Source organism: Physella acuta, unplaced genomic scaffold, assembly GCF_028476545.2.
Source record: "Physella acuta isolate Inbredline_101_S28 unplaced genomic scaffold, ASM2847654v3 ptg000549l, whole genome shotgun sequence".
In the NCBI taxonomy this organism is placed as follows: domain Eukaryota; kingdom Metazoa; phylum Mollusca; class Gastropoda; family Physidae; genus Physella; species Physella acuta.
The window spans coordinates 85,695-99,589 of NW_026732068.1; the positions used below are offsets into that span (position 1 = coordinate 85,695).

General features: G+C 32.1%; 2 protein-coding genes across 2 annotated transcripts; one reads left to right on the forward strand and one right to left on the reverse strand.

Moving 5' to 3' along the window:
• Nucleotides 1–258: 258 nt before the first annotated feature.
• LOC131946283 (putative dolichyl pyrophosphate Glc1Man9GlcNAc2 alpha-1,3-glucosyltransferase) lies at nucleotides 259–9,345 on the forward strand. The gene is made up of 13 exons (XM_059306977.1): nucleotides 259–355; nucleotides 4,195–4,273; nucleotides 4,441–4,634; nucleotides 4,807–4,919; nucleotides 5,199–5,266; nucleotides 5,372–5,486; nucleotides 5,627–5,733; nucleotides 5,858–5,978; nucleotides 6,077–6,216; nucleotides 7,322–7,458; nucleotides 8,518–8,615; nucleotides 8,774–8,846; nucleotides 8,964–9,345. Exons 1-13 carry the CDS (start codon nucleotides 291–293, stop codon nucleotides 9,319–9,321), a joined length of 1,668 nt encoding a protein of 555 aa, XP_059162960.1. The 5' UTR covers nucleotides 259–290; the 3' UTR covers nucleotides 9,322–9,345.
• A 1,032-nt stretch (nucleotides 9,346–10,377) lies between these two features.
• LOC131946284 (heat shock protein Hsp-12.2) lies at nucleotides 10,378–13,496 on the reverse strand. The gene is made up of 3 exons (XM_059306978.1): nucleotides 13,189–13,496; nucleotides 10,747–10,923; nucleotides 10,378–10,594 (listed from the first exon to the last, which is right to left on the reverse strand). The coding sequence occupies exons 1-3, from the start codon at nucleotides 13,345–13,347 to the stop codon at nucleotides 10,475–10,477; spliced, it is 456 nt and encodes a 151-aa protein (XP_059162961.1). The 5' UTR covers nucleotides 13,348–13,496; the 3' UTR covers nucleotides 10,378–10,474.
• Nucleotides 13,497–13,895: the final 399 nt, after the last annotated feature.

Below are 13,895 nucleotides of genomic sequence, written 5' to 3' on the forward strand. Positions count from 1 at the left end.
TTATATTATGTAAAATATGACATAAATATCGCCAAATGAAAGAAATATTCATTAGTTACCTTCATCGCACATTACTAGCTAAGTTGGAATTTACGACGCTAAACTAAGATTTTACCACAAACATTTAATCACTTAAGCGTACATAAACAAAATATTAACATAAATTGTTTTTTCTACATGTTGAGTTACTAGTTAGCTTAGTACGTGTCTGTTTACATTTAAAGAAAAACAATAAACCCTCCCGAGCTCTTAACAATAAAAGTTTAATGCAACTGTAGTATTGCGTCAAAATGGCGGCTGTTTGGACGTTGGCAGGCGCTGCCGTTTTTGTGAAACTGCTTTTAATACCCTCATAGTACGGTTCATGGCTTTTTACTTACCATTTAACATTGTACTTGATTGTTAACGACATGCATCTGTAAACTCCATCATCCTCTGTCCCCTTTCGAACACCTGAATTGCATCCTTCTAAATTCAGTTAAAAATTTAAATTCTAAACTAAACTCCGTTAAAAGTTAAAAGTACTAAAGTAGTTTAAGTAAGTAGTAGTAGTAGGCTGTTCGATTCAACGCTTGCGGGTTTGTCATTTTCGTGGCATCTCACGGCTCATGCGCTTACTAAAATGGCGACTTTCACTAAACAGTAGAGGGATAAAACTATTGATTATGATGCCATAGTTAATTTTAGAAAACGGAGCTATTCGTTTCTATTTCAGTCTGTTATTTATTAATATTTAAGAATTCGCAGATGTACTTTTGACCTAATTGCTTTGTTTGTCTCGCAAGCGGCGTGTAAGTGAAAATAGCTCTAGATCTATGTGTTCTTGTCTTTTAAATCAAATAACTCTGAAATATAGCTTGGCCTGTTGACCAGCTTATGTGACTTATAAACTTTAAAGCATTAATTTAACACACATTACATTTAACTGGTAATAATTTATGGGGTTTATGAGATGTGCTCGTGGGTAATGATCACCCCTCAATAATGCCATTTTATTATAATCTTTTTTGGTGAAAATGAGGCGCGGGAAAAAGTGTGCAGCGCAAGAGTCCAATCATTTGGCTAGATTTATGACTGTTTTTTATGTCATACCTAAAAATAGAATGTATGAATTATTGGTCAGATTGCAGGTTTTGTAACTTGGTATACTTACCTTTTATCAATTTTCAAAGGTATAGCTTGCTGATTGTGTATAAATATAGTCATAAAACACAGAAATATAAAGTTCCAATTGCAATGTGCCACACCCGGGCCACACCCCCTCAAGAAAGCATGTGTTTATTAAGCTGTTTATCACACTTTACTACAGTAATTAAAATTAATTTTCAATTTTTTTTACTTATTTGGGTAAGATCAAGCACATTTTTACTACTAATTAAAAAAAAAACAATAGTAAATTCTGTTTTTTCCTTCAGTCAAGTTCAGTGGAGTGTGCCACATGCTGACCTGACTTTGGAATTTTTTTCAGTAATAATGACTTCGCACAGAAAGTTAAAATATGTTTAATTGGCTTAGTTTACTAGTGGGCTAGCTATTATTGTTAAATTTTTAATAGAAAATCAATCTAGAAATTCTCACCAAAAAGCCTATTTAAAAGGATTAGAACCGGCATCGTCATCAATCATGATTTTGATTCTTGATGACCAAGACTTTTTAATAGACTAATAATTAATTAACCCTCTTAAGACATAGCTTTATTAGAGAGCCGGTGCCAAGAAGATGGAGACTACTTTCATGTTTTGCACTTGTATCACAAAAAATTTTTGAAAAAAATAAACTACTTGTTTTACATGCATGAAATATATATTTTAGGAAATTGAATCAGCTAATATGATTTTTATAAATCTAATAAAAACCTCAACATATTTATATGTGAGCTTTCTGATTTGCCTGATTTATGCCCAAAAAAAATTTGACTGAACTAAATTACAGTACATTTTTTATTAAAAAAAAACTTTTTTTCTCTCTGTATAATATCTAAAATATTATTTCTAAATACACACACAAACATCTATTCAATAATCTGCACTAATTTACTGATTATTATTTCTACATTAGAACTTCTAAGTATATTTTGACGACTGGACTGTTTAACATGTAAAATTTACAATAGAACTCATGGCACTAAAAAAATTGATAAAAAACAAAACAATGAGGCTAACTTTTAATGGAAGCCACCATTGAAGAGCTAGCTATTACTAAAATAGTTAGAAGCAATCTGATTGGCTGATATGATACTAGAAAGCCAATCGTGTGGTTTCTAGTATCACGGCTGACACCTGGCTGATAGATCAGCCTGGTCGTCCTAAGAAGGTTAAGCCCGATAGTCCTGGCTACATCAGTTTGGTTGGTTTTTGACAGAGCTGCATTTTCAGGGTCTATCTATATTGATGCCTCGTTTGGTCCTGAATCCATGTAAATTTGGCATGTTTCCAAAAACTACTCAGTCACCCTTTGCAGCAACAGAGAAGTTTTTCCCCAGTGTCATCCACCTACCTTCTTCTGTCAACACTGTCGTTGGTCAATGGGATCTATGGGTTTCACTACACAAGCAATTTGGAGATGTAACAACTAAAAATATTTGAGGCATTGTCGTGTTAGTAAAGCTCATGGTTGTAAAACCAAAAAGTCCTGAGTTCAAACCCCCCCCGAGAAGATGAGGCTCTATAGCTTAGAATAGCAACCCATCTAGGAGAGAAGACTCCTACATCAAACAATTGCTGCCTTGTAGTTTGTTCTTGGATTGACTTAGACCTTCGAAGCAAATCCTAAAAGAAAAGAAGGCTGAAATTGGAGTCAATGACATAGCCTATAAGATGCATAACAGGTTGACATGTATTGATGTAATACTTTATTGTGTTGGAGGAAAATTCCGTCCAACATTACAATTAAGAATGAAGAGGAAGAAAATGTTACTGATTTTAAAATAATTTAAATAGAAAAAAACATTAAACACAAAATTGAACACAGGAAACCAAAACAAAAACAACTAGCTTAATGTTTTTTTTTTGCTAGGGCCTATATATTGTTTTGTTAACTTTAAATGGATATGCTTTGCAATAAATTAGAAAATATTTTAATTTAAAATCTAGTACGAAGGCTGTTAATTTGACTTAAAACACAAAATAAGTGTATTTTCAGCAATCAAAGTTAATATTCCAAAATTGTAACAGCCATGAATGTCAAAGATACATTATAGCTTTGAATTTGTAAATTAAAATTGTAGCCTCAAACTAAAAAAAAATGTATGTCCTTCCTCTGCAAAATGTTATTAGATACATTCTGAAATGATGTTTTTACTTTCTCGTATACGAAGTATAGTGGAAATATTGTGATCTTGCTGAAAAAATTGAAATTGAGATTTTTACAAATCTTGACGTTTTACACATCCTTGAGTTGGAAAAACATAGTTTTGCAATTTTTTCCAATCCTTGAGTTGGAAAAACATAGTTTTGCAATTTTTTCCGTATGTCTGTGTGGATGTGTGTCTGTGAACATGATAACTTGAGTACCGTTACAGCTAGGTTCATGAAATTTCTTATATAAGTATTATATCAAATTTGTTGTTCTGTATCAACTTTTCAGCCATCTCTGGTATCTGGAAGTGGAACTTATTCTACTTCTGGTTTTTCAAAAGCCTATAAGTATAACTTGAGCACTGTTTCAGTTAGATAGATGAAATTTCACATATAAGTAAAAGATCTAATTTTCTGCCTTCTGTCAAATTTTGAGTAATTTCCATTGACCGTAAGTAGTACTTTACGCTATTTCCGATTTCTGAAAAAATGTATTATGAATTTATAAAGTACAAATATTCCGCACTATTATTCACACATTGTTTGCTGTTCACTTGGTGCGCAGTTCTTTTTTTCTGCAAGATTCTATTCTATTTTTAAAAGTTTAAGTGTTTAAAAATTAATAAAAAACTATGTCTATATCCCTTGTTGCCATCCCCCGTAATGTTATTTGCTTTAATTTTTTAAATTTTAAAGGCTTCTCAGAAAACAAATGTAACTGGAGCAATACTAGCTTATTAGTGTGAGGCTAAACTTAAAATTTAGTACTAGAATTTAGACTTATTTCTTATTAACATTGACACCAGCATAAAAAAACTTAATATAACAGTAATGTACTAATACTTACCTAAAGAAATTCATCTCAAATTATATATTATCCTTTTATTAACCTTCACAGCAGGTCAACTGATTTTGAGGTACATAGAAATTGGCTTGCTATCACACACAATCTTCCTGTGCGCCAATGGTACACTGATGTAAGTTTTTAGTTGTCTTCTTGTCACTTTTATTTTCCATAGTTACTATCGTTTTTATATTAATTTTACTATTAAATTGTTAGCATGTGTGTCATATGTATTGTGTATTCATGAACTGGTTGAGCTAGCCTAAAAGAAAATAACTTTAATTTGATTTTTTTCTGCAGGAAACTTCCCAATGGACTCTGGATTATCCCCCTCTATTTGCTTGGTTTGAATGCTTTTTGTCTTATATTGCCACGCAGTTTGACTCAAAAATGCTTGAAGTCTCAAACCTTAACTATGCAAGTGAATCAACAGTACTGTTCCAAAGACTATCCGTTATATTTACAGATTTTGTTTACTATTTTGCAGTTTATGAGTAAGTAAAAATGTATACATTTTTGAAAAATAAATATGTAAATAAATTTTAACATTGTATAAGTAATTAATTAGGAAAAACATGTTTAATCATGAAAATATATGATTGCAATGGTTAAAATATATTCCTTCATTAAAGATTATGTACACTTAAATTATCTTCTTTTATCTAGGTTTCAAAACTGTGGCCATCTGATAAAGCGAGATGGCAAAAAGAATAGCCCATTCAACTTGGCAGTTGTCCCTATCCTGCTGATATTCAACATAGGCCTATTTATTGTTGACCGTATCCTTTAATCATAGATTGAACCATTTTAAAAACAACAAATAGCATTAATGATGGCTTGGTTAATGTTCTTCGCTCATCTTGGAATAACGTTTAAGAGTTTTGAAATGCAGAATCCCATAGAATTGTACAACAATCTGTATGCCATTTAGGCCATCGTGATTTGTATTAAATTATTATCCATTTTTTGTTTGTTTTAGTGTTGTACCTGCCTATTTATATCCCTTTACAAGAACAAAAATTGCATTCACAATTTTATTTTCCTTTACAAGAAAATAGATATTCATTTTCAATACAATGGAATTTTGTTTGGGATTATGCTACTGTCTATCACAAGAATACTGCAAGTAAAGATCTATTAGATATCTACCTGTCTTTTATGAGATTTATTGACATGAATTATTTATTGAAAAAACTATTTTAGCCTAACATTTTAATATTGTTTACTCCAGGATAAGCCAGAACATAGTGCATTTTGGTTTGCTGTATTATTGAATATGAAGCACATATTTGTGTACATTGCCCCGGCATATTTTATTTATCTGCTGCGGACATTTTGTTTTCAAGGTGAGAACTAGTAATAGTTGTAAATTTAACTAAAAGAATTTTGTTTACTATCATAACTTCAATTATTTCTCCTATAAAAACTACTTTTTTGATTATTGTTTCATTTTTACTTGTATAAATTTTTAAAATCTCATTTGCAGAGAACAAACCAATATCACTTTCAAGAATTGATTTTAAAAAGTTAGCTAATCTTGCCTCAGTAGTTGCTGGGGTATTTGTTCTTTCATTTGGACCATTCATATATTTTGTAAGTGTTAAATAGTATTTAGTATAACTTAAAAATTTAATTAATTATGTAAATAATCATGTTTGAATTTATTGTGATTACCAAGGATCTATTCTGTTTTATGGTTTTCTCATTTCTAATTTAGCAACAGGTGGGTCAAGTTTTATCCAGGCTTTTTCCATTTAAAAGAGGTTTAGTTCATGCCTATTGGGCTCCTAATTTTTGGGCTCTGTACAGTGGGGTGGACAAAGTTTTAACAGTAGCTGGTAAATACTTTTTTTTTTCAAAATATATTTAATTTTTTTAATAACGTCCTTTTAAAATTTTATAAAAACTATTCAATTTCTCTATAATTACATAACAGGTGTTAAACTAGGCCTTTTAAATTCAAGTCAAGTTCCAGCTGGGTCAATGACCGCAGGACTTGTTCAAGAGTATAGTCATGTGGCGCTACCAAGTATTCCTGCAGGCTTCTCTCTAATTGTGGTTTTATTTGGAATTATGGTGTGTAGACTTTATTTGCATATAAGTTCAATGTACCGTTTCTTCTTTTCAGAAATTATAAAATATAGCAGTGGTAGCCTAGTAAAATATCCATACAACTGTAAAAATCTTGCTATTTACCAGATATCTGATGCTAAATTAATAAACATTGTAATATTAAGTTGACATTAGGGTTAATACAGTGCTAAGCTGCAAAGACAATGAAAAGCTAAAAATAGTTTTACATTTTTTAATTCCTTTAATACTCTACGGAAGTCTGAAAATATTTGATTCATATTTTCCTTCTTCTTCTTCTTCTTCTTCGTTCTTAATTATTAGTGTTGAAGGGGATCGAGATTTATCTGCCAGTGGGTTTGAACTCGAGACTTTGTTCGAATTTATCAACCATGAGCTTTTTGCCGACTCGACCACGCCTCCAACACAATTAAGCGTTACGTGTCAACTGGTTATGCGCCATTGAGGCCATTGACTCCGATTTCAGCCTGCTTTTCTTTTTGGATTTGCTTCCATAGCCTTTGTCCAACCAAGAACAATCTACAAGGCAGCAGTTGTTTAATTTTTGGAGTTGTCTCTCCTAGAAGAGTGGCTGTCCCCAGCTAACGAGCCTCATCTGCCCGAGGGTTCGAACTCGAGACTTTTCGGTTTAGCAACCATGAGCTTTACCGACTCGACCACGCCGACCCCTATATTTTCCTTATTTACCAATATTGTTGAATTGCCTGTTTGTACAGTTTATTCTACCATTTCATGACACATCAAGTTATAGGGTAAACTAAAAATCTGATTTTTTAATAACTTTGTTTTCTGGACCAGTTGTTTACATACAGCTCCACTGTCTGGTACTTTTAGGTGCATTTCATCGTACTAAATCAGTTGACTTGCTACTAACTGCAGTATAGTTTGTTATCAATATTATTATAATAAATTATGTGATAATTAACATTATATTTAATTGATTTTTAAATAATGCATGTAAAAAGTATTATTCTTTAAAAAGCTGTTTATAGTAGGGTAATTTTTACAGAAAATGAGTTTTGTTACTAAAAAAATCATTTTGGGGTAGGCAGCAGTGAATAATTGATCATTGTGTAATACTTTTTTCTAGCCAGCTCTGTTGAACCTGTGGCATCAAAGAACAAAGGTGTCATTTGTCAGAACTGTGATCATCTGTGCACTCACATCCTACATGTTTGGGTGGCATGTTCATGAAAAGGCCATTTTGATGGCTATTATTCCAATGACGTGAGTTTAAAAAATAAAATGTGTCATTAATTGTATCTGGCATTTTTTTTATCATTCATGTAGAAAATTAATACAAGTATGTGTCACTAAAATAGGTTCAAGGCTATAACTATAACTATAATATATTCTCATTCTGTGGGTTATGAAACAAATCAAGCAAGCAGTAAAAGCTATAAAATGCCTTACTGTATATCCACAAAGACACAAGCACTTACAAATAAAATACTTAAAAAAAACTTTTTTAAAAACCACGTTTTTCTTGTGGACTAAAAAGTAGAAAATAAATTTTCATACATTTGATGACAAAAAACGTGGGTACGTTCACCATCAAATTTCCCGACCCATCTGCCCGACCCACGTTTTTTGTCATCAAATGTATGAAAATTTATTTTCTACTTTTTAGTCCACAAGAAAAACGTGGTTTTTAAAAAAGTTTTTTTTAAGTATTTTATTTTCTCCTTTTTAGTCCGTTGCTACACATGAAAAACGTTGTTTTTAAAAAAGTTTGTTATATAGTTTATTTGCTACTATATCTAATGACTTGATTAAGTATGACTTGACTAAGTGTTTATAAATACACGGACTAAAAATCTTGAGCGACCAGGATTCGAACCTGGGTTGTCGCGGCCACAACGCGAAGTACTAACCACTATACGATCACGGCCAGCGCGCTCACATCGATTGGGGCCGAAGTAACTGTGCCAATAGGCCTCCAGTCTTGTCGGTATCTTTAGAAATCATGTCCTCAATTTTATGGTCCTTGGGGCGTAATTAAATTAAGCTAATTACGGTCTCTAATTGCTAGTTTTTATGATTGCATCTGAAATTGTTAGGCGAAAGTAGCCTACATGCCAAATTTCAGATCTATTGAGCAATCAGAAGTGGGCTAATTTTCGATGTCAATTTTAACAACAAACAAACAAATCCACAAACGCGAAGCTGAGTTAAGAAAAACGTGTTAAAATGCTTACATTTATGCTGATGTTATACGTTTTTTTTTTTTTAGCTTGACCAATATGGATTTATTTTGATCTCTCTATCTTAAAATTTTGTATATAGATTAATGGTCATGTACAGTAAACAAGATGCTAAGCTCTACTTGATTCTGGCCACAACAGGATTTTATTCACTTTTTCCATTACTTTTTACACCCTTTGGTAAGTTTTCTGTTAATGCATTGAATTTTTAGATAACTGAATTCTATCTTAATATAGGAATAGATTCAATACTGCTAGACATTTGCACAATGTTATAATTAGCTATAGGATAATATATAAATTATTGCACATTTGATTTTTTTATTTCATCTGTTCAGAAAATATTCTAAAGGTGCTTCTGCTTGCCATAAGCTGTATTTTTTCCTTCAAAGCTTTGGATAATGTTTATGGGTAAGTTAATTCTTTATTATATTTGAAACAAGGTTGGTGCAGCTTGGATAATCAAAATCTTATAACCGTGTTCACATTTAATACAATCCTCAACTGTTACAACATCTTTTTTTACAGGAGCCCAAAGAAAAGTGTAAGCTTCACAAAGAGTGAAATCCAGCTAAAATCCCTCATGCTATTGCAATTGCCTTTACTAAACCTCACTGAGAGCATTTACATCTGGGGGTTGCTGGCATTAGGATTATTCAATAGCATTGGCTTCTGGATGTTCGGCATAGAGAAACGCTATCCTTTTCTGCCACTGCTGCTGACGTCAGTTTACTGCTCTCTTGGTGTCCTGTACTGTTGGCTGGAGTTTTATAGGCTGACTCTGACTGAAGGATTGACAAGGGTGTACAAGTATCTGGGTATCGCCTCTGATGAGTCCCTCTATCCAGACAAATATGGCAAAATGACCAATAAAAGGAAAGATTAAACTAAATTATTTATCCCTATTGTGCACGTGTTTGAGTTTTATTTTTCTTAAAAATTAAGTGCACCAACTTCACACCAAAAAAACCCACTATTTGCTATATTGAGGGTTTAGGGGGGGAGGGGGGAAGGAAGAGTAGTACTCTTGGCCCATTTAATTACAAGTCAATTTACATACAACACTTGATTTATGCATGGTTGAGTAGGCTGCCTAAGTGCATGATCATTATTGGACATAATGGGCAGGGGAAGGAAGGGTAAAATTATTACATCCTTGAGCTAGTTTTTGCATTCATTCTTGTTCTCATTACTGCTGATGATTATGTTAATAAGTAAGTGATTCCGAACATGTTCCTAATAATCTTTCATGTTGCTAACAATGGGAGTAATTTGTTTTAGTGCAGAACTGTCTTTATAAATTAGTGCTGCTTTAATTAATAGTGAAATTAAATTCAGAAAGAAGCTGAGATGATTTGGCATTGATATGCATACTCAATATTCATGAAATGATCCTATGGCAAATGCTGTAAAGTAAAAGCCACCATGCAAGTTCCATGTGGGCTGAATTGTGGCTAGCTAAACCATATAAAAAGTAGGACCAATTCTCGGACAATCATGAAGCTATTTGAACCATTGCAATGTAATTTTTTTTTGTTAACAATAGTATGGTGAGGACCTCGGATTAAAAAGTTGTGAACAGAACAGTTTAGGATCTAAAACAAAGGGTAAGGCAAATTTTATATGTTAAAATGATTTTACTATACTACTTGAGAATTATACTTTTTGCCACAAAGGCCTAAAATTAGGGACTAAGTGCCTTACAGTCATGTTAAATATGTGCATTTACTACAGAAATTTTTTTTAACTACCACAGTTATTGATTTTCTCAAATATAACATCATGTCAAGGTAGAGCACAGCATTTTAAAATTACTTCTGTATGTGGCCAGGGAAGTACATTATAGAGTCCAAATACATCATAAATGAAACAAGTTCAGTGTAAAGAAATTGAAATTATCTTTAGACAATGTACTAATTCAAAGAAAAAAGGAAGTCCTGAATTTTCGTTTTGAAATTTAATATCAAAATAAAGAAAATTAATACTGGTGAACAACAAAATGAAAAATGATATCAATGATGAGATGGAAACTAAAGAATTCAACCAAATGTTACAGGAATGGCGGTTTCTTTTGGCTCCTCCAATGCTTTCTTTTGAACTTTGATGCTAAGTACACCATGAGCATTCATTGTAGAGGTCACTGACTTTGCATCAACATCCTGAGGAAAAGTGATAGAAAAATTAGACATTTATAATGTATAATTACAATTTTTTTAAATTAAATTTAAACAATATCCGCATAACTACCTTGGAGTGCCCTAACTATCTAGGACATAGCACTATGGTGTAAAATCTAGATCATATACACTACCTCTGGTAGCTTGTAAATGCGAGTTATTTCTCTGGAAACAAAGCCATGGTTGTCTTGTTTTTCTTCATGTTTAGCATTAATTGTCACTTTCTGGTTGTCTGATGTAATTTTCACTTCCTCTGGCCTGAAGTGATGTAGATCCAAACGAATACGGAACTCTTTGTCAGTGTTATGAACCTAAAAGTAATAATTTAATAAATCTTTCTATACAAAAGTTCTAAGTAGTAAAATGCATTAAAGAGGAACTGGATAAAATATGAACATTGTTACTAGAATACCAAGAATCATTGCTATGATAATTTATAGAATAGTGCATTGTGGGCCTTCGTGAGTGGTCATGCAGTGAACAAGGGATTGTGAAGCCTTTTTTTTTTAAAAACTATTGAATATTTGCAGTGAATAATAGGCCTAACTAATAAAGAAAAACTAAAAAGTTCATTAACCCAAATAATTTACTTGTGGGAAAAAGACTTCATAATTATTTTATTTACAAGTTGGGGTGGAGGGGGAGGGGGGTAGTTCAAGTTGTAACTTTTAAGTGGGATCTGCTTTAAGAAGGAAATTAAGACATCAGTGCAATGAAATACCCCTCCTCAAAGTACTGGTTTTATTGCTTATAGTATTATTTACTATGATTATATATAATTTGCACCCAACTTATGAATTCTCAAAAAGTAAAAGGTGTTTAGTGTTTATTCTTAGTACTGTAATAGGCCTAACTATATATTATAACTTAGGCTTTTTGATGAGAATTACAGAATGATTTTTTTTATTAAAAATGTATCAATAATAGCTAGAACACTAGTAAACTAAGCTAATTTAGCATATTTTAACTTTCTGTGTAAAGTCATTATTACTGAAAAAAAATTCCAAAGTCAGGTCAGTCTGTGGCAACCTCCAATGAACTTGACAGAAGGAAAAAAAACTTGACCCGTGACCTTCATTAAAACAGAATTTGCTTTTGTTTTTTTTTTAATTTTCAGTATACATGTGCTTAATCTTACCCAATAAGTGATAAAAATTTGAAAATTAATTTTAATTACTGGTGTAAAGTGACATAAACAGCTTAATAAACACGTGTTTTCTTGAGGGGGTGTGGCCCGGGTGTGGCACATCCTGACATCGCATTGTTTGTAACTTTATATTTCTGTGTTTTATGACTATATTTGTTCACAATCAGCATGCTATGCTTTTAATTTTGATAAAGGGTAAGTATACCAAGTTACAAAACCTGAAATCTAACTAATAATTCATACTTTCAGTTTAAAAAATAATGAAAACGATCATCAATGAAGAAAGCGTAAACATTCTATTTTTAGGTGTGACATAAAAAAACAGTCATAAATCTAGCCAAATGATTGGATTCTTGCGCAGCACACATTTTCCCGCGCCTCGTTTTCACTAAGCAAGATTATAATAAAATGGCATTATTGGGGGGTGATCGTTTTCCCACGCACATATCTCATTAACACGCCAAATTATTACCAGTTAATGGTAATGTGTGTAAAATTAATACTTTAAAGTTTACATCTGACATAAGCTGGTTTGCATCTGGAAGCGATATGTAAGAGTTATTTGATATAAAAGACAAGAATTCATAGAGCTACTTTCACTAAGGCGCCGCTTGCGAGACAAACAAAGGAATTAGGCCAAAAGTAGATCCGACAATTCTTAAATAACAGACTTAAATAGAAACGGATAGTTCCGATTTCTTAAATTAACGATGGCTTCGTAATCATTAGTTTTATCGCTCTACCCATTAGTGAAAGCGAAACTGGTCGCCATTTTTGGTAAGCGCATGAGCCGTGAGATGGCTTCAAAACAACAAACCCGGAAGCTGCGAATTCGAACGGCCTAATTATAACTATTATAACTGTCAAAAGTATATATTTTTAAAATAAATTCCATTTCGTTCGGGGGGCGGTGCCCCCACAAAGAGATGCTTGGAAGAAACTCTGGTTATGGCCTATGTACTATATAGTATATATTATGGTGATATATTATGGTGATAGATCTACGTGTCCAGTGGTGACACAATAATGTAATCTTTATAAAAGGGTGTGGCATTTAGTTTACTTAACTAATAACCGAATAAAACCGAATAAAATTGAACACTAAAGTCCTACTCTAAATAAAGTAATAAAAAATATTAGAGCCTAAAAATTAAAAATACATAGACCTCTAGATCTAGAAATCTAGATTCTAATTTTTTTTCTTACTTATAGATTTCTAAATATCTGACGTGTATGTCATTGTGGTATGTCATTGTGTATGGCATGGCTACTAAAAAAAAACTACTATGGGTTTTAAAAGTTTAATTTAGGAAATTAGAAATAGAGTCTAGATCTAGATTCTATGTACATCTCTGGTAATAAATAAATAAAACTGAAACGTTTGCTTTACAAAATCTAAGATAGATCTAGATCTAGATCTAAAATTTACCTCTGATTCTCCTGATCTTCTTGCCAAGGCTGGTCTTCCATCTCCAGCAGACGCAATGTTGTTGGTAGAATCATAAAACGGTGTTGTCAGTTCGTCTGCTAGCCTTACAAGGGGTAGGATGTCATCAAAATAACTTGGCTGTCTCACGATTCTGTACATTTTCCTCCACGTTTTGCTTTTCACTTTTGAATAACGGTGCACAGGAAAGTTATTGAAAAATTTCTCGAACTTCGCTATCAGCGTCACTGAGTAGATCGCTTTGAACGTTGAATATAAACATTGACACGGTGCGTTCTATTTATACTCATCAGTTAGCAAGGGCAAGGTCACTCGGGATCCTACCAGAAATTTCTATATATTTCTAGTCCATTTGAACTTTAAAGTCAATAATAATATAATTATTTTATTAGTAAATCAACGAATAGTGTTCAAAAAAACATAATGGTTGTTTAAATTATTGAAATAAAAGGAATATATTATTTAAAATAATAAATGTTCACAGCTTGATAGTATATGTAATCGACTATTGAATTATATGTTCTCTGGTATCGAAACTTGAATTATTATCAAGCCAGTAAAAATCAAATACGGGCTTTACTTTTTAAATTCATTATTTTAATAATTGTGATTGTTATAAAATATAAACCTGATTGTAGATTCTAATAATTTTTTTAGTAGATCTATATCGTATCTAAAATTATAATAGC